This window comes from Onychomys torridus, chromosome 16, assembly GCF_903995425.1.
Source record: "Onychomys torridus chromosome 16, mOncTor1.1, whole genome shotgun sequence".
NCBI lineage: Eukaryota > Metazoa > Chordata > Mammalia > Rodentia > Cricetidae > Onychomys > Onychomys torridus.
In genome coordinates, this window is record NC_050458.1 from 44,487,392 (window position 1) to 44,511,155 (window position 23,764).

General features: G+C 52.9%; 1 protein-coding gene across 8 annotated transcripts in view; it reads right to left on the reverse strand.

The window, feature by feature from the left end:
* Window positions 1-294: 294 nt before the first annotated feature.
* Window positions 295-23,764, reverse strand: part of Pla2g6 (phospholipase A2 group VI) — a 37,538-nt gene continuing 14,068 nt past the window's right edge. For 5 of the 8 annotated variants that reach the window (XM_036208337.1, XM_036208336.1, XM_036208334.1 and 2 more), the window contains 13 exons: window positions 22,510-22,697; window positions 20,590-20,686; window positions 19,480-19,662; window positions 15,357-15,465; window positions 14,118-14,282; window positions 12,450-12,528; window positions 10,309-10,472; window positions 8,479-8,629; window positions 3,524-3,660; window positions 3,016-3,170; window positions 1,758-1,925; window positions 1,263-1,336; window positions 295-1,010 (listed from right to left, as the gene is read on the reverse strand). In XM_036208337.1, coding sequence (XP_036064230.1) covers window positions 866-1,010; window positions 1,263-1,336; window positions 1,758-1,925; window positions 3,016-3,170; window positions 3,524-3,660; window positions 8,479-8,629; window positions 10,309-10,472; window positions 12,450-12,528; window positions 14,118-14,282; window positions 15,357-15,465; window positions 19,480-19,662; window positions 20,590-20,686; window positions 22,510-22,697 — 1,815 coding nt within the window. In that variant the 3' untranslated portion in view covers window positions 295-865. Of the gene's footprint in view, window positions 1,011-1,262; window positions 1,337-1,757; window positions 1,926-3,015; window positions 3,171-3,523; window positions 3,661-8,478; window positions 8,630-10,308; window positions 10,540-12,449; window positions 12,529-14,117; window positions 14,283-15,356; window positions 15,466-19,479; window positions 19,663-20,589; window positions 20,687-22,509; window positions 22,698-23,764 lie in introns of all 8 variants that reach the window. The other 3 variants (XM_036208340.1, XM_036208339.1, XM_036208341.1) reach the window with 3 other exon arrangements.

Genomic DNA, 23,764 nt, shown 5'->3' on the forward strand with positions numbered 1-23,764 from the left:
TTCCCCACCTCCTAATGCCAGAGGAGGGATGACATGAACCCAAGTCCTGCAGACCTGCGGCAGAAGTGTGACCCTCTTCTCTCACTACCCAACCCTTTGTCCAGACCTTCTAACCTTGCCAAGTCTCAAGTGAGGCTTCCACAGGCTTACCTGGGCAGGTGGGCCTGGCACTGACTCTGCCTACTCTATTAGCCTGTTCTCAGGTCTAGAGGAGAGGTTGGACGGGTCATGTCCGAGGGAGCAGGGTTGGGGACAGGCCACACGCACACTAAGGCACACACTGCACAGGTGAGCTTGAATCTAAACCCATTTATTTCACAGTTGAGGTGGCCCTGAGCCCCTCCCCACTCTCCTTGCAGAGAAGAGTGCATGCACAGGATCGACCTTTGGGAGCTGGGAGGGAGGGCTTAATTAAGGTGGGGTAGCTGGCAGGTGCAGAGGGGCAAAGTTGAACAGGGCTGGACTTCAATAGCCTGGGTTTCACCAGAGAGACGATGAGGCGGAATCCCATTTCTCCAGTCCCACTTCAGGAAGTGGGCAGAAGGGGTGGGCTGCAGTGGCCAGGGAACTTGAGAGAATCCTCTGGGCACACTGGGCACCTTAGTGTTGATCTCACTTGTATCTTGCATGTGGGGCAGTTGACGGAGCTGGTTTATCCTTCACAGTTAGCTAACGGGGCTGAGGGGGACTCTGGGCTTTCAGCCTAGAGTGGCAAAGTGCAGATGGGTCAGGAGAGGTGCCTTTGGGGAACCTGTCTGTGCTCTGATCCCCATTCTTCAGGTAGACACGGAGCTAGCTGCCTGGCCCAGCTTGGCCCTCAGTGTGCTGGGTGGCCTGGTGCATCCCTGCCAGCAGGGCCTGGGGCTCAGGGCGATAGCAGCAGCTGGACAAGCTTCTGGAACTCCTCCCGGTGCTCATAGATGTAGACCTCCGTCTCCCAGAGGGCGTTGACCAGCACTGCATCACTGACCTCGTCCAGCATGATGTCTGATCCTAGTTGGGGGTTCAGTCTGTCGGGAGAAACAGGGAGAGGGTTACCCAGGATGCTCCGTCTGGATGGGGACAAGAGCTTGGGCTGGGGAGGGCCTGCCCTGGGGAACAAAGCACTGCCCTGATGCTGGGAAAGAGCACATCAAGGGCTGGCGGGTATGTGTGTCAATAAGTCTCATCAGGTCGTGCCGGGACAAGGACCTCTGTTGGTGAGATGGGGGTAGGTGGGGCTCACCAGGCCTGGGTGGAGTCAGGCCAGACCCGAACCTTACCTGAAGTACTGGATGCCGACCATCTCACACCAGGCCCGGGCCCGGTCCACGGCTCGACCATCTGGATCTGTGCACTGAGGGGAAGCAGTCCCCATAAGCCCAAGCCACAGTGCCCTGCTACCCACCCTCCGAGATCCCTGGGTTCTAGCCATTCATTAGCGGAGTGACTCTGAACAGTCTGGGCCTCAGTGACTGGCCTTGCTGTGGAGAATCTGTTCAGGATCTCTGAATGGCAATGAGTGTAGTGACCAAGGGCCACCCCTCCCTCCCAGTTATAGATTTCGTCCATATGCATTCTGGCCTTCCACATGGCTGTGTGGAGACAGATCTATAGTCAAAGAACACTGGAAAACCCGGTGGGACCTGGTCAGCCTGGAGACCGAGTCTGGGCTGTCTCCAGTGCTGTCGCACAGGGACGACACGGCCGTGTGTGGAGGCATCGGCCAGAGGTAGAGACCCTGAGGGAAAAGGGCCCAGGGAAGGATAGTGACTCACACAGTCTACCACCATCTTGCCCAGTTCCTTGGCTCCAAAAACAGTCTTGGCCAGTTCCCAGGGGTTGCTGGGGCGGAAGACATCTACACAGGTTACAGGCACTTGAGGGGACCTTCCAGTCCCCAGAGAGACGACTATGGAGAGTTTCTTCACCTTGTTGCCCTGGCCCTGGGATGAGCAGGACAAAGGTAGTCAGAGGGAATTTTCACAGGTAGGAACCGGTGGGGTCAGAGAGACGCCAGGCCAGGTGCAAGGCTGTGAGAGGCAGAGACTAGGCCTTGAGCAAGAGCACACCCAGATTTGAATCCTGGATAGCCCTTGCAGCTGCTCCTGGCCAAGCTGGTGTAGGCATGACAACCACCCCTTCAGGACACAAGAGGTGGGGGAGGTGCTGAGGCTGAGCTGACAGAGGCAGCCTTGGACTCACTCAACCAGCTCTGTGCCAATTTGCTGGTGACCTTGATAGAATTCCTTCCCATCCAGGGACCCCAACACCTCATCCTTCATAGGCCCTGATTTCTACTGGACGTGTCTGAGACTGCCTGGACTCCTTCAGGAACCCACGCTATCTGCCGAGGGTGCATGTCAGTGCTCCGGGGCTGTGCTGGGACTTCTGTGACTGTGGAAGGCAGCAGTGAACCCTGGCTAGGTACCTTCCAGCATCACCCAGGCAGCGGCATCCTGAGTCCCCAGGGCATCCCAACAGGTACTGCTACTAAGTGAAGGTTAGGAAACTGAGGCAGCATCAGCTCGGCCACGGTACTGCTTTACCTCCCTTGGCACACAGGCCTTGTCATCCTGCTCTAACAACCTGGGTAAGGACCACTGCCTCTGCACTGCCCTGGGCCTCAGGACAGGTGCCAAGTTCAGGAGCCCTTGCCCAGACCTCAGTCCTCCCACACTGGTCCTCCTCCTCCTCCTGCCTCTGCGGGGTGCTCTCCCACAACGGACACATACAGGAGAGTCTCCAAGCAGGAAGTAAGCTCTGCCAGGCAAGAGTGTGTCCTGGCTGGGTGGTGGCAGATGCGCAGCCTGTACACTGCCCTCCCCACCAACAAACAGCAGGTGCTGGCCGCTGATCCCAGCCTTCTCTGTGTTCAGAGTGGATGAGACCTCAGAAGTCTCCTAGCACAGACACTGCCCATCAGATAGGCCCTGCGTGAGATATGATTGCTGCCGAGTGTTGTACAGGCGGACAAGGACATGCGTCAAAGCAGCGTATGGTCATGTCCAAACTGTGACCTGAGAGGGCTCTCACCTTGCGGATCAAGTCTTGATTGTACTCATGGATTTCAGTCATGGCATCTAGTGTGGGGTTGTTGGCCAGCAGCCCACCGTCCAGGAAGCGTCCATTGGGCCGGAAGTAGGTTGGGGCTGCCCCACTGCTCCGGGCTGCCCGCCATACCAGTTGGTCTAGGGGTGGGAAAAGAGGGGGCGGCTCAATGACATCAGACCCGTCCCTTCAGATCTCAGGTGCAGAGGGGAATACAGGAAGAGGGGGAACTAGGAAGTCTCTAGAAACAGGACCCCCAAGGCCTTGCTGCTGGGTCTTGCCATCCTGAGGAAAGGCTGTCTGTCATTGTGGATTCCAGGGGCCTCTTGAACTCTCTGAGGCCTAACAGCCTTCAGCAACACTTGTCTTAGCCAACCAAGACCAGGGCAGTGATGCGGGTGGGGAGGGCGTCCGGTGTCTTGCCTGTGACTCCCCATCCCCTACCAGCCTCAGCTAGCTTTTCTCACAGACACATCGAATACACGGCTCTGACCTGCAGGCTGAGTTGGGGGCTTCAAGTTAATGTTTTGGTTGAAGCGAGGTTCCCGGATGGCCTCTGGAGCATCATAATTCCGGAAGAGATGGAGCTCCGCTGGCTGCCGGTCCGACAGCGTCCCCGTCAGCATCACCCTGTAGGGAGCGACAGAGGAGAGCTGGCCCAGGCGCCCAGCATCTCCTCGCCAGGTCATGGCCTGGAGCCCTGCTCTAAGTGGGCTTCTCCTTGTCCTCACACAGACATCTCCGTGGACCTGGGTGGCCAACTCTGCCCTTTATACCCACGGTGTCTCCCTCTCTCCAAAAACCGGTTCTGGAAATTCACCCCAGAAGGTCACCAGGGCAGGAGACAGGCTGCACAGAGCCGCCAATGGCAGCATCCGTTATTAGATGCCTGGGAGCAACGTCACTGTCCATCGGCACCCCAGCTGCCATGTCACTCCTTACTCCGAGGGTGGCACGACACCGAAGAACAACTGAGGTGCACTTACTGGGGGCGGGAGTGCCAAGACACGGAAAAGTAAGGCCGGGGCAGTGTCTCCAGCACACCGTCAGCTGCTAAAAACGACAGGGAACTGCTCCCCTGAAGGGCCCGAGAGCAGTGAGCAGCTCCAGGACACTGTGTGGGGGTCGGGTGGGGAGTCCGCACTGTGACCTTTGACACCCTCCTTTTATTTCTTTCTTTTTTTTAAAAAAATACTTATTTATTCTTATTTTATGTATATTGATATTTTTGTTTGTGTGAGGGTGTCAGATCTTGGAGTTACAGGCAGTTAGTTGTGAGCTGCCATGTAGGTGCTGGGGACTGAACCTGGGTCCTCTGGAAGAGCAATCAGTCCTCTTAACCCCTGAGCTATCTCTCCAGCTCCCTATTTCTTCTTTCTGTCATTCCGACAGCCCGTTATAAAAGCCCTCCCCTCCCCCAGGATGTGTATATGGGGGTGGGCTGGAGAAAGTTAAGAGCACCTGCTGCTCTTTCAGAGGCCCTGAGTTCGATTCCCAGAACCAACAGGATGGCTCATAACCATCTATAACTTTAGGCCCAGGGGCTCTGACGCCCTCTGCTGGCCTCTGCAGGCACCAGGCGTGTATGTAGTGCACAGACACACATGCAGGAGAAACACTCACACACACAAACTAACAACAAAGAAGGCTCCTCCTAATCCTGGGATACAAAGGGGCACAGACTCTTACAAACTAGCGTGTGTTCAGATCTCTGCACAGCCCTGGTCCTGGGAGCTCCAGCCAGAGAGGAAGTTAATCCTGCAGGAGTTCTCAGCGCCAGCGGCAGCTAGTCACCCCATGCAGCTTGTTACAGAGGTGATCTAACCGCAATAGCATCACACTGTGTCAGTGAATGAGGAGAATCGAGCCTAGGTCCTCTGGAAGAACACTGAGTCGTCCCTCCAGCCCCTGGTTTTAATCGTAAAAGCCTTAGAGGAGCTGAGAAGATGGCTCAGTGGTTAAGAGTGTGTCCTGCTTCTACAGAGGACCCAAGTTTGGTTCCCAGCAACCAGGTCAGGAGGCTCATAATCGCCTGTAACTCCAGCACCAGGGAGCCCATGACTTCTGGCCTCTGAGGGCACCTACACACATGGGCACACACCACACACACAGTGGAAAAATAAACACTGTTCAAAAGGATAGGACACCTGACAATAAAGGAGGGCAAAAGCCCACCAAAGATGAGGTCTAATGGAGACTCTTTCTGTATTGGGTTGGGGCATCCAATGAGTGTTATCCCAGGATAAAAACAGGCCAGACACAAATGTGCCCCTTTGTTTAAAAAACTTATTATTTTTTGCTGGGCTGTAGTGATGTACGCCTTTAATCCCAGCACTCAGGAGGCAGAGGCAGGCGGATCTCTGTGAGTTCAAGGCCAGCCTGGTCTACAGAGTGAGATCCAAGACAGGCACCAAAACTACACAGAAAAACCCTGTCTCAAAAAACCAAAAACAAACAAACAAACAAAAAACTTATTATTTTTCATTCTTCTGTGTGGGTGTTTCTCCTGCACGCATGTCTGTGCACATGTGCATCAACACCTGCAGAGAATAAAGAGGGCATCAGAGCCTCTCAGATCCCAGTTACAATGGCCAAGTGGGTTCTGGGAATCACACCCAGGTCCTCCACAAGAGCAGCCCATGCTCTTAACTCCTGAGCCATCTCTCCAGCCCCAGCATGCACCTTCCTCGCCCCTGGAACGGACCAAAGATGGAGAATGTGCGGCTGGCCTGCCTGTGAACTTCCAGTTGGTGCTCACGTCATCTGGGCAAAGCTGCAATGCTTTCATGACAACAATCCCGTGCAGGTGGCAGAGATGGTGACAAACCTGCACACCTGGGGGACAGCACAAAGCCCTCTGTAGGAAGGGGGTCCATTCCTACAGAGTTTCAAAGGATCTGATTTTCAACACCAAAAAGCAGTGCAGACAGTAAACAGAGAAATAGGGAGGGTACACAGGAGAAGTCACCTTGACTTCTGATGACAGCTTCATCGGAGCTCAGTGACAGAAGACACCCCCTGAGTCAAGGCAGACTAGAGACCGCAAAAACCCACGCCCAGGCTGCAGCAGCCCCAGCGCTGCTATGTGCAGGGCAGCTAACCACAAATGCAGGCTGGGTAACTGCCTTGCTGCTCTGCAATCTGGAGGCACACTGAGCAAGCACTCTATGGCTGAACAAGGACTGCAGCAAGCAAGCCTTGGGATATTTCCAGGGGACCGAGGTTTTAGGTAATGACCCTGAAGACCAAAGAGTGCTTTGGGGGTGGGGGTATATGCACGCCCATCTGTATATGTACATGAACTTTTTTTTTTTTAATAAACAGACAGGTTAAATAACAAAGCAACAGAGAGAATTAGTGGACTGAAAAACAGGTAAGAAATTATCCAGACTGCAACACAAGGAGATCAAACAGTAGAAAGCAGGTATAGCAGAGCACTTGGGAGGCAGAGGCAGGTGGATTTCTGTGAGTTCGAGGCCAGTCTGCCAGGAAAACCAGGGTTATATAAAGAACTCTGTCTCCAAAAAAAAAAGAAAGAAGGAAAGAAAGAACAAAAGGAAGGGAGGAAGGAAGAAAGAAAAGAAAAGAAAACGGGGAAACTTTCGAGAGAGGGCTGGTTGGTTAGCTGCTCAGCAGGTAAAGGCACTGGCTGCAAGTCCTGACGACCTGAGACCCGATCCTTTGAACCAACGTGGTGGGAGGAGAGAAAGAGTCCTGAAAGTTGTTCTCTGACCTCTATGTTCTCTCTGTCTGTCTGTCTCTGTCTGTCTGTCTCTAAAAGAAATATTAACAATTTTAAAAAGAAAATGCAAGACAAGTTAAAAGATCTAGAGGAGATAAGTACTCACTTAGTATGGGCTTAACTTAATTTACAGAGGAAACGCACACACAAGGAGAGAGACGCGCGGTGGGTGATGGGGAATGAACTAGCAGAGACAAAAGTCAAAAAGATGACTCTAAAACCAAAGAAAGATGCCAGGACAAACCCTGGCAGACACCACGTGGGCACATCAGAAGAACCCAGGTGGTACATGTCAGCATCTAATGCTGGGCAGCAACACCCAGCAGGTAGGCACCCAGCAGAATCTACACGGAAGAGACCGAACACCTCCAAGGGAGCAACAGAAAGCAATTGTGTGCCAATATAGGGCCCCCAATTTCATACAACAGACGCTAGAAGACATAGGCCCTGAAATAATAATAGTGGGGGCACATCATACTCTCATACTTAGAGAGGGCTTCCAAACCAAAACAAATGAACTTCAGAATTAAATATACTATGTGTCTTAGTTCAGGTTTCTGTGGCTGTGGTAAACACCAGGACCAAAAGCACCTTGAGGAGGAAAGGGTTTATGTCAGTTTCCAGCTCTCAGGGGAGTCAGGGCAGAACCTGGAGCAAGAACTGAAGCAGAGACCATGGAGGAGCACTGCTTACTGACTTGCTCAGCCTGCTTTCTCATACAACTCAGCTCCACCTTCCCGAAGATGGCACTGCCCACAGTGGGCTGTGCCCCTCTACATCAGCCATTAATCAAGACAATACCCCACAGCCAGAGCTATGCCACAAGAGCCTGTCTCAAAAAACTAAAAAGAAAGAAGGAAGAAGCAAGCCCCCTGCTGGAAAAAACAAACCCTAAGCTGCTGGGCCTTGCCTACACTCCACTTCCTCCAGGCAGTCAGTCCCCTTTCTCTTGCTCCTAGTCACTCAGTGGGTGACAGACACTGTTCAGTGGGCCGTCTGCATTAGAGGCCAGGGCTGCAGAGAACAAGGCTGCCATGCTCCTGTCTTTTTAAGCTCATAGCCTGGCCAAGAACATGGGCCATGCTGCAGGCACTCTTCAGAGCTGCAGCATGCTGCAGGCTCTTCTGTGACCTCTTTTTTTTGGGTGGGGGAGGCAGTTGAAGACAGGGTTTCTCTGTGTAGTTTTGGTGCCTGTCCTGGATCTTGCTCTGTAGACCAGGCTGGCCTCAAACTCACAGAGATCCGCCTGTCTCTGCCTCCCAGGTGCTGGGATTAAAGGCATGCACCACCACCGCCTGGCATTTGAGGGTTTTTTTCTTGGGGGGGGAGGGGTCTCCTGTGGTCTCTTTAGCAGCTTCCCTGCCTGCTGTCTAGCTTACTTCTCTCCAGCCTTTCTAGAGAGCTCCTCCTCCTCCTGCCCGTCCATGGGCACTGCGGAGCTGGTCTAGCAGAGATGCCAGGTGACAGAAGAGGGAACAAGCATGGATGGTGTGACAATACCCACGGAAGGTCAAGGAGCCATTAGGCCTGCCAAGGCTGTCCAGCTGGCCTGCTCTCTCCAGGAAGCTCCAGGCCACCCTACCCTCCCACTCTTCTCTCCATGCATGCACACAGTCTCCCCATGTTCTCAGGAGAAGCCTCTCATCTAGACGGGATGAGGGTCTGGCCTGCTCCCCAGATTTGGGCAGGCAGGGAACATGGCTTACTTAGGTTTTTTGACATCTGTCATCTTGGTGTGCTCCCCAAACTCCCGCTTCAGGAACTCCTCCAGAGGCCCAGACTCATAGGGCCGTGAGCCCCGAAACACCTCGTCCTTCATACGGAAGTACACGCCACGCATGTAGGCCATGGACTTACCTAAGAAGAAAAGATGAGGAGCTGGGGAGACCCCATGGTGGTGTGCAGGCCCCTGTGGGATGACAGCATGCTAGGCAGCTGCAGGCCTCAGGAAACATGGGCAGGCTTGGTGGTGCAGGAGGTGATGAAGGGGTACATCTGCCAAAGGGCTAATGGAACACGGACTTCCAGGCCCTTCTATAAAACCTACCCATAGGCTGGGGAGTTAGCTCAGTGGTAGAGCACTTGCCTAGCAAGCGCAAGGCCCTGGGTTCAATCTTCAGCTCAAAAAAATAAAATAAAATAAAATAAAACCAAAAAAAACCCCTACCCATATAGGCCGAAAGCCCCCTTTCAGGGTTCTCTACTTAAATGTGTCTTACTAAAAAGAGCTTTGAAGATATAAAATTGTACAAAAACTACTCCCATTTCCCTGTCCCTGTAAAAGAGGAACTATCCTCTGAGCCTGCAGGCCAGACAGGCTATGGGGAGGAGGTGCCCAGCCACCTCACGAGCTCCTCAAGGTGTGCAAGCAGAGGGGCCTGCTGAGGGAGGGCTGTGCCTGTCTGAGGCTAAACTGGGCAGCTCCTCCTTCCCTGCCACGCTCCTCCAGTGTGAAGACGGGCTGGCACCTCTGCCTGTTCTGCAGGAGGAAGCCCCCCTGCACCATGGGCAGAGCAGGTTCTGAGGCGCTCTCCTTCCACAGGCCAGGAGGGACTCGGGGAGAGCTGGGCTGACTCCTTAGAGCCGGCCTGATGTGCAGCATGACTTCCCAGTCATCAGATGCCCTGCGTGCCGCCCCCACGGAACTAAGGTGAGCATCACCACATCAATGAAGCATTTGCCAAAAGATCACCGCTGATGACCAAAACCAGCATCTCCCAACAGTGGAAGACTCTCTTCCCAGAGCCCACAGGAAATGGCTGCTGACAGTTCCCTGGCATGGCTGTGCCCATATTCCTGAAAGGCCCTAGACTGACCCCATGGCCTCACCCCAGATGCCCAGGTGCCTGTATCCCTATCTCACCAGGAGCTCTCTGAAGCCAGGACTCAGCTCCTCTTAGGGTGGAGGGAGGTGTCTTCTTCTGGTACCTCCAGGGCTTTGGGTCACCAGGATCCTGATTTTGTCAGGTACTTCAGCAAAAACAGAATCTGACCAACAGCCAGGCAAGGGGTACCACTTGGGGAGGTGGATACCAGGGACAGGGCCTATAGGGATGCAGCTGAGCCCTACTCTAGGAATGTCCAATTGGCCAGCAATACACAGCTCAGTCACTCCCAGGCCACTTGAATGGTAATGCTAACCCTATGTGGCAACCTCCAGGTAGCCACATGCCTGTACTTCTGCAAGGCTAGATCAAAGGAGGCAGGCCGATGACCTGGGAGGTGATGGACTGAGACTCTAGGGGAATACTTTGGCCTGGGTACTCCCACACTTGTGCTATGGCTCACCCTCCCAGCCAGGGTCTTGACTGTCCAAGTAGTCCAGGGCTCTGGCATCCTCTGACTCACTCATTATCCCAGAAATGCCCATTCCACCCACCAAAGGCGTTTCTACTGGCAGCAGCTGCCAGGGTTTATGCTGTGGCCTTGCAGGAGTGTGGAGGTTGATGAGGACCACTAATACATAAAACCTCCTAAACTAGCTCTGTACTCTGCCTGCCCTGCCCACCCCACCATGCCCCAGAGGCTATGCTCACTGTGCAGAATGGCCAAGGCCAGGATGCCCCCGGTGCTGGTTCCTGCCACCCAGTCGAAGAGGTCCTTGGTGGCCACACCCGAGGCCTTCTCAATGGCGATGAGGAGCTGGATGATGACCAGGCCTTTCACGCCCCCTCCGTCCAGGCAGAGCAGGTGGTCATGGCTGCAGTGAGGATAGCAGTGGGCCAAAAGGCTCTCATGATGGCACTCTTGGCCCGTCCCCTGAGCTTCTGCATAGCAGGGGACACAAGAACAAAGCAACAGGGCCTGCCTTGGAACCTACTTGCTATTGGGTATGGAGCCAGGGAAGGGCAGGAAAGAAGCGAATGCTGGGCAACAAGGTAGAGACCAGGGTAGGGATCAGAGTAAGGAACAGGATGGCAAGTGGGATGAGAAGTGGGGTAGGGAGCATGGTGGGGAGCAGGGTTGGGGCTCTGTGACCACAGCAGTGATTTAGGTCAGCAGGTCAGCTCCAAGCCTGACCCAGTGTCTGCTGGAAGTAAACATGGAAGGGGAGGAAGGGGAGGTCAGGTGTGTGTGGTCAGGGACGGCTCCTCAAGGGAGGGTCAGGGAGGGAGGTGGGAGGGAAGGAAAGTCTGTGCTGGGACCTGGGGAAGGGTAGCCAGCATTAGCTCACTTCACTGGCCCAAGCCCCTTTGAGGAGGCTCCTCTCTACTATCTTTATTATCATTATCTTGGAAAGGGACTCAGAAGTGAAGAGAAAGGCATGAAGTCCCATGCTTGGCTTCTGAGTCGAACACTCTAGCAGGCTTGAACAACCTGCAGCCTGTGAGTTGTATGTGGCTGAGGACAGCTGTGAGTGCAACCATAAACTGACTTAAAGCATAAGATATGTGTGTGTATGTGTGTGCGTGTGTGATTTTGTGGTTATAATACAATTACAATACAATCTTGTGTGTGAATTCTGTAGATGACCACGTCATGTCTCAGTGTTATAAGGTTGTACACCCCTGCCCAGCCCAGCCTAGTCTCAAAGATGGCAGAAAACGCAAGTTGCCAGGCCTCCATGGCCATGCCCTGGGATGCTTGCAGTATATGCTCAACCCTCCCTTCTAGGCTCATTTCCCCTCAGTTTTATGATTTTGTTATGTTTTTTGGTGTTGTGAGACAAGAGTCTCACACTAGCTCAGGCTGGCTTGAATTCACAATCCTCCTTCCACAGTCTCTTGAGTTGAGATTTACAAACAGGTGCCACCATGCCTGGCTTCTTCTCAGCTTTAGTCATTGCCTGTAAGAACTCCATTGTGATGATTGGCTTTAACTGTCAGCTTGACACAACTGAGAATCACCTGAGAAGAGTCGTGATGAGAGACTGCCTACACTGGGTTGGCCTGTTCAAATCTGTAGAGGAAGAACCCAGCCCACTGTGGGCAGCGCCATTCCCTAGCCAGTGCTTCCTGACCGCTGTACAAGTAGAGGATCAGGTTGAGCATAAACAAGCAAGTGAGCATGCGTACACCGATTTCTCTCTGCTCTCGAGTGCAGATGCCGTGACTAGTTGTTTGAAATTCCTACTTTGACGTCCACAGTGAGGGACTGTAACCTGGGTTATAAGATGAAACAAACTCCTTTCCCCTCAAGCTGTTTCCTGCTAGCTGCTCTATTATAGCAGCAGGAATTAAACCAGGAGAGCCACCCAGTGGCAGCAGGATCAGCTGGAACAGCTGGAACAGCTGCCCCAGGCCCTGACTCCCCTGTGGCGGCCCTGCCACCCTGAAGCAACCATTCTTTGCTCACACTCCACCTCTGGACAGCAAGCTCCCATGTGTCTCTGCTCCATCTCTCAGGCCTACCTCCTACAATGGACCAGAGCACACAACCTGAGGAACAGTGAGTCTGAGGAGGGAGGAAGGCAGGTCGGGAAGCCAGCAGCAAAGGAAAGCACATTGCAGGCATCTCTCCAGAAGGGGTTCAAGCAACCTTCTCCCCACAAATCATGAAGTCAAGGAAAAACACAAGCTCAACCCTGCTGCATGGCCCTGAACTGGTCTCTGGAGGGGGCATCATCTGTCACGAATGAGCTGCCATAGGCTCCAAAGACTTGGTCTCTGCCATGACTGTGCGCAGCGAGGCGGGCACAGGAAGTTCCACATACTGGCCTGGCCCTCACTCTACTCACGTCCGCTTCTCATCCCTCATGGAGCTCAGGATGAACGCTGGCTTCCGGGCTCGAGAGATGGGCATGAGGTCCTGAAGCTCTGTGGGGACAGGGCAGGACACTCTGGGGCCAGCAGGTCTCTCCCAGGCCCCGCGGGTCTCTAGAGCAAACAGGACTGCACCCCATCCTGCTACATATCTCCCCACAGCTGAACTCACACTCCACTCCTCCCTTCGTCTGCCTCCTGCCCCAGGAGGGGCTCTCTGCTCCAGGAGAAAGCTGAGCTAGACGCCGTGGGCCTGCTAGGCAAAGGTGAGCTGGGATGAGGAGGGAGCCTGCTGCTTTGGGAAGGGCTTCCCATCGTCCAGCTAGCTCCCAGAAGCTCCTTCATCCCCTCCTCCAACCCTGAAGCTTGACCTCCAGGTATGTCCTGTGATGTGTCAGAGCCAATGGGGCTGACAGCCAGCCACCCATGCCTTGACCGCAGTCCTTTAGCTAAAAGAGCTTTATCACTGAGGACCCTGATCAGAGCCAAACTCCACAAATGAAGGGAAACATCCCAGTCATCCCTCAGAGCACCCTTGTCCTTGTCCCAGGTCTGGAAACGTCCTCCATGCCTCTGGGCTCAGATCTGCCTATCTGCTCCATCTAGTCAGGTCTTCCTCTGTGCACTCACCCCAACCGCCCAGGTCACCCTGCATGACTGGGTTGACAGCCACTGTGCAGCGAGGCTAAAGGCAGCAAGGTGGGTGGGTACCAGCAGTGCCTCCCTCAGCAGGCACATGCCACAGAGCAGGCAAGGTACACATGCAGAAGACTGGCCGGCAAGACAGCAGATGGGGACAGGGACAGGGTGTATGGTGCCAGGGACAGGGTGTAGGATGGTGCCTATGCCTGGGTGTGCAGCTTGAAAAGGGGGTGGGGTTTAAAGCTCTAGCTACAGTGGGGGTTGGCAGGCTCAGCGCTTCTTTAGGCTCAGGCATTACCCATTCACTGCCGCACCCCAGGCCCACCATCCAGCCTGGTTTGAGTGACTGCCTGCCTGCAGATGGAGAGAGAAAGATGGGGTGCTGGGGGATTTCGGCTTTTCTGCCCTCCAGAGCTCCAGGCCTGGCTAGGTTGGCAGAGGTGCTGGGATTGGGGTTTCTACACCCACAGTTAGAGAGGTGTGGCTGGCTAAGACTCAGTTCTGCTTAGGGACTCTCACTCCCAAACATCCTAGGTCCCTGGGTGGTCCAGACCGCAGACGGCCCTAACAGGGCCCCCATCTACTACTCTGGGACTGTCTCTGAGGGCATCAGTGAGACACAGCTGCAAATGTTGGCTTCTCGGCCACCTTAAAAGCCTGTGAGTAATCCAAGGAGCCAGCAGGGGGCATATGGGGTCTCATGCTAGACAGGCAAACAATGAGAGAGTTGAACCCAGGTGGCCTAGCAGCATCTTACTATCCACCCTCCTCCCAGGGAGCCTGAGCTGTGACAGTGCCCACCTGAGACGTACCATAGGAAACGGCCACCCTGAGCCCACATCCGGGGCATCCTCTCAGGGACGGTGGACCACACTGGCTGATAAAGCTTGGCTCTCCCCGCTTCAGCTACTTCTGCCTGAAGCCTTGTTCCTTTTAGTGAGGACTATTGGGATTTGAGGGCCCAGGGAGAGCTGGGGAGAGGGGGGGACGCAGTGGCCTACCTAGGCTGTTTAAGCTGATCTCTGGGGGCTGAGTTTTGTCCAGGGAGAAGAGGGGGTGAGGTGTTGTTGCAGAGCTCTGGTCCGTGGGGACCCCCTGGATGAGCGGGAAGCGGTAGTCGGCCCCCACAGTTCTCAGCAGACTCAAGAGCGCCTTCCTTGTAATCACTTGTCAGTTTGGGAAGGAGAGATGGCAGAGGGTAGACACGGTGTCAACTAGCAAGTGAGAACCCCCTCTTTACACATGGTCCCCATCTAGCAGGTGACCTGGCTGTGTGGGGCAACTACCCTGACTGGCATGTTGACTGATCTGCTACATCAAAGCAGTCTCCTGGTACCAGGAAAGGGGCTGAGGAGGACTGTGGGATACGGCAAGAGGAGGCCAGACTCATCCTAGTTACTGTGGGCATCCCATCTCTCCTTCCACACCAGCAGTGATGCAAAGCAACTAACTCCATGGTTAGCAGTTCTCAAAAACGACAAAGGCTGTCCCTTCAGAGTCCTGGAGGGATGAGCCAGCCAATGGCACCAGTGCCAGTGAACAGAGGAGACAGGGATAGGACACCAGGACTAGCACTTTTGCCTGCTTCCACCTTGGGCTCCATGTCTTTTTCTGCAAGGTTGGCTCTAAACCCAGGGCTGGGCAAAGCTGGAGAGAGGAGAAGAGGGGTAGGAGAGGGAGAAGAGGGGAAGGGGGAGGAAAGGGCCCAGCTAGGTTGTTTAAGCAGATGGTGGGGCTGAGCTCTCTGCTGGGAGAAGAGGTCAAACAATCAGGGCCACACCCATGCTAGCCCACACTCCTGCCAGCCCTCCAGAGGGGACATAGGCTTCTGTGAAGGGAAGCTGCCTCCTGTAACTCTGTAGCTAAGCACAGTGCACGGGGTGGCAATGCACATGCGCGTCTATGCATGCATCCAGCACGTGTGAAGAAGCATGGGTGTATGTGGATAAGCATGGCACATGCAATGTCCCTATGCTGGCTCTGCTGCTGTGGACCTGGTCCCACCCCCACTGGGACCTGAACACCCTTACCCTGAGGTGAGGACCATGCGCAGCAAAGCCCAGCCTGGTGGGCCTGTATCTACTGTTCCCTGTCTTTGGGGAAGGAGGCTCCCTTTGAGCTGCATGTGCTCCTGGCCACCCAGCAGGGAGCAGCTGGGCCATGATACCTTACAGCTGGGACTTCCCTCTTCTGTCCCTAACCCTCCCCCCAACTCCAGTCCCAGACTGCAGAGCACATACGTTTGCTGATCTTGGAGGCTATGAATGCAGGAGTCTCCCCAAAGTCATTTGGGGTGTCCACTTCTGCCCCAAATACAATGAGGGCTTTGATCATCTCCAAGTTATCTTTCTGTTGGGAATAGAAGGTGAGTAAAGTAAGCAATGGTCCAAGACCCCGCCCACCAGTGCTCACAGGGCCTCTCAGCACGTGAGGAGATACTGGGGTCCCCTGACATGACAAAGACTGCTGCTTGAAGACCAGGGCCTCGCCAGTGACCGTCAAAGCATCCCTCAGTGAGGGCTTAAGAAGTGTTTGAAGAACACTGGAGCAGATGAAGTCCTGAGTGGATGTGTATTACTGACATGGGCACAGCAACAAGGACCCCAACGCCTCAGGCCCACGGGGATGTCAAAGCCTTTCCAAGTTAGGCTCGGAATTGGCAGTCTTCCTCTAGTTTGCAGATGTTGACAGTGTGTGCAAAAACGAGCAAACACAGCTTCCCCTTCCCATCTGACTGCACCTGAGACCCTGCCCCGGAGAGACCCCCGCTGAAGCTAGCTAACCCTCCTCGTACTGCACTCAGTGAGTCAGCAGGGCTTCTGAGATGTACAGCAGCGTGGCTGGCCCAGCAGAGCCAGCCCAGCCAGCCTTTCTGTATGTCTGTCTGTTGTTTCTTCATGCCTGCATCACCCCAGCCAAGTTCAAGGACCAGCTGTCCAGGACTCGGCACAGAAAGATTAACCCTAGCTCTTCCTCACAGGAAGCAATGTTCTTGGGCTGACAACCCAGAAGCCATGGTGTGGTGGTTTGAACAAGAATGGCCCCCATAGGCTCATATATTTGAATGCTTGGTCACCAGTGAGTGGAACTCTTTATAGGATTAGAAGGATTAGAAGTAGGCGTGGCCTTGTTGAAACAAGTGTGTCACTCAGAGTAGGTTCTGAGGTTTCAAAAGCCCATGCTAGGCTCAAGTCTCTCTCTCTCTCTCTCTCTCTCTCTCTCTCTCTCTCTCTCTCTCTCTCTCTCTCTCTCTCCCCCCTTGCTCTCAGTTACTTCTCCAGTCTGCTGCCATGCTCTCTGCTATGATAATGAAACTGTAAGCAACCTCCCAATTAAATGATTTCTTTTATAAGAATTGCCTTAGTCGTGGTGTCTTTTCAAAGCAATAGAACAGTGAGGCACTGGGGACATGGAAGGGTCAAATGCTGACAATCAGGAGCAATACAGGATGCATGAGGACTGAGGATGCCGCCGTACCTGTCCACTCCAGGCAACCTTGCACAGACCCTCCCCAGTGGCAGCTTTTAAGGGAGTAGTTTCCTGCCCCAGAATGCCATGCAGCTAAACCTTGGGTAGGCAAGCACAAACCAAAGTACTGGCTGCCTAGAAACCTGGGCTCTGGTCTAAGAGCCTGATTTCCCTGCCAAGAGAATGCAGTGGCACATCTAGAACGTTCTTTTCCAAGCAGTTCATGTTCCACTTGAATTTACATGGACACAGGGAAATATGTGTGTTCTGGTCACCCAAGGCTTCCTTTTTTGGGTTTTTAGCATATGCACTTTTAGCATATGCACTTCCAAATAAATTTAAGTGTGTTTAAAAATAAACCAGCTAGGGGGTTGGGGATTTAGCTCAGTGGTAGAGCGCTTGCCTAGCAAGCGCAAGGCCCTGGGTTTGATCCTCAGCTCCACAATAAACAATCAAACAAACAAATAAATAAATAGATGAATGAATGAATGAATAAACCAGCTGAGTGTGGCAGTGCACACCTAATCCTCGCACTTGGGGGATTGAGTTAGGGGGGGCTACCATAATTTCAAGGCTAGTCTGGGTTGTAAAGCAAGAGCTTGTTTTTTGCGGGGGGGGGAAAGGATAAACTCACTTGAAGAAGTGATTAAATATGTAACTGTCAGAATGGCCAGTGATTTACCAAAAAACTGGAAAAATGACATGTGACAGTCCAGGGAACAAAAACACACCAACAGTTCTCAGAGTGAGACCTGGGGGGCCATGAGTTTAGGAGAACATTCCAGACAGTCTATGAGGTCACAGCTGTTTTCACAAAAATGCCAAGAAGTGAAATGCCTTGTGAACCATGATGACGCAAGATGGTTCAGAAACAATGCTGGGTGCAACTGCCCATGCCTCAGAACTGACCACAACACCGGCATCAAGCTCACGGCCAGCAGACCCTTGTTCTTCACAACTACATGCACTCTCTCAAAAAATAAAATAAGAGGAAGGAAGGAAGGAAAGAAGGGAGGGAGGAAGGAAGAAAGAGGCCAGCTCCACTGAAGAATGCATCAGTAAGAATTAGACAGCTGTGTGAGTTACCAGCTCAACTAACTGCTTTGGTTGATGGAAGGAAGCAAAGACGCCAAATAAACTAGCAGTGTTTAGCCTTAGCCATGGTGGTGCACACCTTTAATCCCAGCACTGGAGAGGCAGAGGCAGGAAGATTTCTGAGACTGAGGCCAGCCTTGCTTACATATCAAGTTCCAGATCAATCAGAGATACATAATGAGCTTTTTGTTTCAAAACAAAGCAAAAAAAAAAAAAAAGAATGCAGTGAGCCTGTTGCTTTAATGAAGCGAATGACAGTATTATTTTGCTCATGATAAAATTCAAACTTTGAGCTTGGTAGTGCTGTGGGATATTGTTCTTTATGCTGTGAATATGTGTTGATCTGATTGGTTGATAAATAAAACGTTGATTGGCCAGTAGACAGGCAGGAAGTATAGGCATGGCAAGCAGACGAGGAGAATTCTGGGAAGAGGAAGGGCTGAATCAGGAGTCCCTAGCCAGACATAGAGGAAGCAAGACAACAAAGAATTATGGATTAATTTAAGTGTAAGAGCTAGCCCAGGCGGGACACAGAAAAACTTCCAACTACAGGGTAGTAGTGGCACATGTCTTTAATCCCAGCACTTGGGAGGTAGGCAGATCTCTGTGAGTTTGAGGCCAGCCTTGTCTACATGGGCAAGTTCCAGGACAGCCAGGGCTACACAGAGAAAACCTGTCTTGGGGGTGGGGAGGGGGGGAGTGGGGGGGAGGGGGGATTCAATCTTTTAAAAAGAAAATCACAATTTTCCCATATTTGCCTATGCTGTGATGGGCTTAACTTCCCCACATTGAAAGGCTTTCCTGCTACACATCCACTGCACCAGTATTTTCCAATGCCAACATGAAGTCATGCATGTATAAAGGGATCCCTGCAAAGCACAGGAGGAACCAGGGGCAATGGGGTGACAACGTTCAGGGAGATGGCTTCAGAGTGGCCCACACAGTTAGCATGTCAGAGTCCTGGCATGACCAATTCTGGCACAGCATCAAAGCAATCCAGCAAACAACTAAAAAGGTGAGCACTTCCCATCCATTGGTGGGAGGGTGGGGAGGGGCTCTAGAGCTTCCTAAGTGTTCTAACATGCCCCTGGAGACATGAAGAGTCATGCGTTTTCTGCATAAAAAGATTCATAAGAGTTTCACAATGTGTAATTTTAGTTTGGCTTGGAAAATAAAGTTTTTCATAGAAATGTTACTGATAGCCAGGTGTGGTGACATACACCTTTGATCCCAGCACTTGGGAGGCAGAGGCAGGACCTCTGGGTTTGAGGCCAGCCTGGTCTACAGAGCCAGGGCTATGCAGAGAAACTCCGTCTTGAAAAAAACAAAACAGCAAACAACAACAAAAAGGGAAGGAAGGAAGAAAAAGAAGAGAAAGCCATGTCCCCAATGCGTGCGGCTGCACTACCAACCTCCCTGGTCTCACTAGCATTTAGCCTCTTGGGCAATGTACCCACTGCAGTCATGGAACAAAACAGGCTGTCCTTGACTGAGGCTGACTGCTTCCCTCAGAGTCTCGTCCGAGACTAGATGGATAGCAGATGGTACTCTTCCTGCCACGGGCTAAGCAAGCTCACACTCTTGTCTCAGCACACGGGATTCACTTTAAGGCTGAAGTCTATTTCCTAACAAACCAATGGCTGCCCCCAGGCCCTTTGGGCTAAGGGAGGAGACAAGTTTGATGACGTCTCCGAGGAAAGGAAGAGAGTGAGCTGAGGCCCAGGTGCCTCTCTTGTTCCTCCCACACCCCCACCACAGCTGGCAGGGCCAGCACAGGGAGGCCATGTGGCCCAGGCTCACCGACATGGCTAGGTGCAGCGGCGTGTTCCCATTCTCTCCTCGCACCCCTGCGTTGGCCCCGTAGGTCAGCAGCACCATGACACAGTCAAAGCGGTTGCGCATCACGGCCACATGCAGGGCCGTGTTCCCCGCGGTACTGGTGTTGTCCACATCACAGCCCCGCTTCAGCAGCATTCGCGCCATCTGGGGACACAGACCAGGTGGGGACACAGACCAGGTGGCACTCAGGGGGCAGCCTCCCTGGGCATGCACTCCCCCAGTATAAGCAAAGGAAGAGAAGTCCAGAGGCAGGCCCCACTTCTGCAAGTGACCCTCGACCTTCACCCATACACACCAGTTCCCCAGGAACTAGGTGACAAATAGGTGAAGACACACAGACTGATTCCAGAAGCTTCTGGTGCTTTCCTGGAGCTACAAAGGGTTCTCTGGGCTGGGTCCCACAGCACCAACTCCATGAGGTCCTCCATGGGGTATGTGCCAAGGGTCTTTGCATGGTATCCAGGCTCACTTTGAACTGGGGGGAGGACAGTGCTGAGCCTAAAGCCCCATCAGCCCTTCCTGCAGCCTGAGCCTAGATCTGTCACTGCACCTCCGGCTCCTCAGTCCTGACATGGGACATATTTTGATGCCTCACAGATATGGCAATGAAGAAACATGTCTGAACAAGGCGGTGGCCCACAAAGGTAGTAGCCTAGCCCACTTGCCCATCATAAGCAAGGACAGGTCAGGGTGTTGGTGGCCCACAGATGTTGCCAAGCTAGGTTACCTGAGCATCCTCTTAGGAGGGCTTCAGGAGAGACCTCAGCCTGGGTGGCCAGCAGGCTTCTCTGTGGGGGCCGCTGTGCCATCGCCCCCTTCTACATGTGAGGCACAGTTTTTCATGCACTGCCTTGCTAACTTCTCAAAGTCAGACAGCAGGACCCCCAGTCATGGTCAAAGAAATCAAGGCCACCAGCCAGTGAGCCACCAGCAGGACAGTGGTAGGACCTCAGCTGCTCTTGGGCATGGCTGCCCTATGCACCCTTGTGAGACTTGTTGCCAGGTAGCACTGACATCCTCTCAGAGTCTCCTCTGGACCTAGCCTGCCCCTCACCCGCCGACTCTGCCCACCTCGGCATTCTTGGCCCAGTGCAGCGGGCTGGCTCCATAGCGAGGATCCTTGCTGTGGATCTGGTTGCTGTCTATGCTGATGATCATTTCAGCACACCTGAGAGAGAGAGAGCCGCAGGACAGTGAGGGGCAACACAGCAGCCATGACTTCCGCTTCTCCTCCTGGGGAGGGGGCAGCAATACAGCCTGGCCTGCTGATGGCCTCCTCTAGTGCACCAAGGCAAGGGAAATAAACAGAACTCTGTTAAACTCCAGAACTGACACACAGCAAATGAAACGACCCACAAGGTGAAAAGACAATCTACACGCGGGTGAAAGGTGAAAACTAGCGGGGGTGTGGTTGGGATGCTGAGGCAGGAGGATTCCAAATTCCAGGCCACTACACAGCATAGGGTGTAGGGGTGGGGTGGGGCGGGGCATGTGTCACCATACCTGGCTGTTTCTTATGTGGCCTCGAACTCAGAGACCCAGAGGTATTTCTGTCTCTGGAATGGTAGGACTAAAGGCGTGTGCTACCACTGCCTATCCTCATGTTTAATATTGTGGCCGTCCTGCTCTCTGACCCCAGATAAGCTTATTTTGGGGGAACACACAATATTTCAGGGAACACAATACCACCATAGTCTATGGCAAACTGTTCAACCTCGGTGATCAACAGGGAAATGCAATTCAAAACCACTGAGATCCCATCTCTTAGCTGTGAGGAAGTTATTACCAAAACAGAATAGAACACGGTGTTGGCGAGGGTGTGAGAAAGAGGGAGCATTCCCATGCTGAGCAGAGGCTCTCCATCATGGAAACTCACAGAGATTAAACAGTTCACTACTAGATGAATAGAATAGTAGATCAATGTAAAAAACTCATGAAAAAAATACCTGGAACTAAATGAAAACAAAAAAAAAACAACACAAAACCTCTGGGACACATTAAAGGCAGTCTTAGGAGGAAAATTTATAGTTCAACGTGCTTACATTGAAAAATCAGAAAGAGCATTAATAAATCACTCAATGATACAACTCAAGAACTTGAAAAACCAAGCAAGCTAAACCCAAATCGAGTGGGTGGCAAGAAACGGTAAAAATCAGAGCAGAAAAATCAAATAGAGACAAAGAAAACAACAGAGAGTCCCCACCCTCCATTCTCTGCACAGAGGTCTCCATTAGACTGTGACTCCAGACACATGTGACCGGGGGAGGGGGAAGAGGGCACCAAGGAGGGATCACACAGGCAGTGACCAGCTATGGCACAGAGCCTGAGGCAGGTGGGCAACCTGACTTGAGAAATGAATGAGAAGAGGCCTGTCTGTCCATGGAGCAGGACTGACTCCAGCCTCCCCTCATGGTGCCGGACAAAGGCCAGCGGACCCCACTCATTCACTCACTCCAGACCTTGTTCTGGCTGGGCAGCATTTTCCAGTAAGATACCTCTTTGGTTCTCCTCCAACACAAATGGAGAACTTCTAGTGTTTATGGGAAAGCGAGAGAGTGGTCTTGGACCCCTAAGACAAGAGCCTGGTACCTGCCTCCTGAGTGCTGTGAGCTGGGAAGAGGCACAGGGCCTTGGACACCCAGGGCTAGCATCCTTGGCCTTTGGCATCCTTGGCCTTTGGCCTACAGGAGCTGAGTGCTGCAGACCCTCCAAGCCCCAGGCTTGCAGCAGACTTGAGAACCGGCACATAAGCATAGGGGAGCAAAGGCTCGTGGTCAGAAAACTGGGTGCATTAGCGCAAAACTCTACAGGGTCTCTATTCCTTGTGCGGTAATTTGTGGCCTTGGGTGTCCAGCTCCCACATAAGAGCATCAAGTGCTTTCTTGAGGCCAGTACCCTTGGCTGGTTACCTGATTAGGCTTGAAGAACCAGGGCCTCCGCCCTGGGCCCTGCAGGGGAGTGGGGGGTGGGTCATATGATGGCGAGGCTTACCCCTTCTGGGAGAACTTCATGGCTGTGTGGATGGGGAAGCCACCGGGTCCCATGATGTTACAACGAGCATTGCAAAGCAGCAGTACACGCACCATCTCCTGCTTGCCCATCTGGCAGGCCAGGTGCAGCGGGGTTAGTCCTTGATTGTTCACCTGGTTCAGGCCGGCCGAGGCGTTCTTCCCTAGGAGCTGACAGGACAAGACAGGGAAGCAACCTGGCACTGCCCTCTCTAGCATTCCAGGGGCCATCTTCCTCTGGACACCAAAAGGGAAGGGACACTTGACTCCACAAGGATAAAGGGGAGCCACAGTAATGAATGGTGCTCTGGAGAAGATAAGCGAGCCTGCCAGTGAGGTCGGTGTGGGGCGGGGTGAGGATCTGGCCTGAATGGGGCTCATCTCAACACTTGTGAATGAGCTTAACAAGGTGTGGTAGCACATGCCTGTAATGCCAGCAGTAGAGAGACTGAGGCAGGTCAGGGAGTTCCAGCCTGAGCTACAGGAGACGGTATAAAAAGAACAACAAAAGGAACCTTCAGTTTTCTAGGTGGAATGATTCTTGCTTCCCACCAGATGTCCTCTGCCAATGTGACACTGTCTAGAGTCCTGTGAGAGGAGAGGCCTCAGCTGAGGAGCGGTCTGGATCTTATTAGCCTCTGGCATGTCTGTAAGGGACTGTCTGGCTTATTAATTGATGTAGGAGGGCCCAGCCCACTGTGGGTGGTACCATCTTCAGGCAGGTGATCTTACACCTAGCTAGGCCAAGCATGAGGAGCAAGTAAGCAAGCCAGAGAGCAGCAGTCCTTCATGGTTCCTGCTTGAGTTCCTGCCCTGACTTTCCTAGTGACAGACTGTGGTCAGAATGTTTTATTACAGCAAGAGAAAGGTATCGGGACGCTGTCAGTCAGTCCTGCCGAATATCTTTCTGCATGCAGGTATTATGTTCTCAATAAGGAATTCAACGTGGCCTAGTGGTAGAATGCTTACCTGGCATGTATAAGGTTCTGAGTCCAATCCCTGATACCGCCCCTTCCTGCCCACCCAAATCCTAAAGTATGGATTGGTTATTTTGCAAAGAACCTGCACGTACCCTCCCATGTACTTGGTCCTATGGGATCCACTCTGTTGCCCAGGCTGGCATCCTACTCAGCTGGGATTATATTCTGTATACCCCACAGTACTTGTGATCATCCCTAGATGACTTCTATAACCTAATACAATGTAAATACTAAATGAACAGTTGTTTGGTTTTGGTT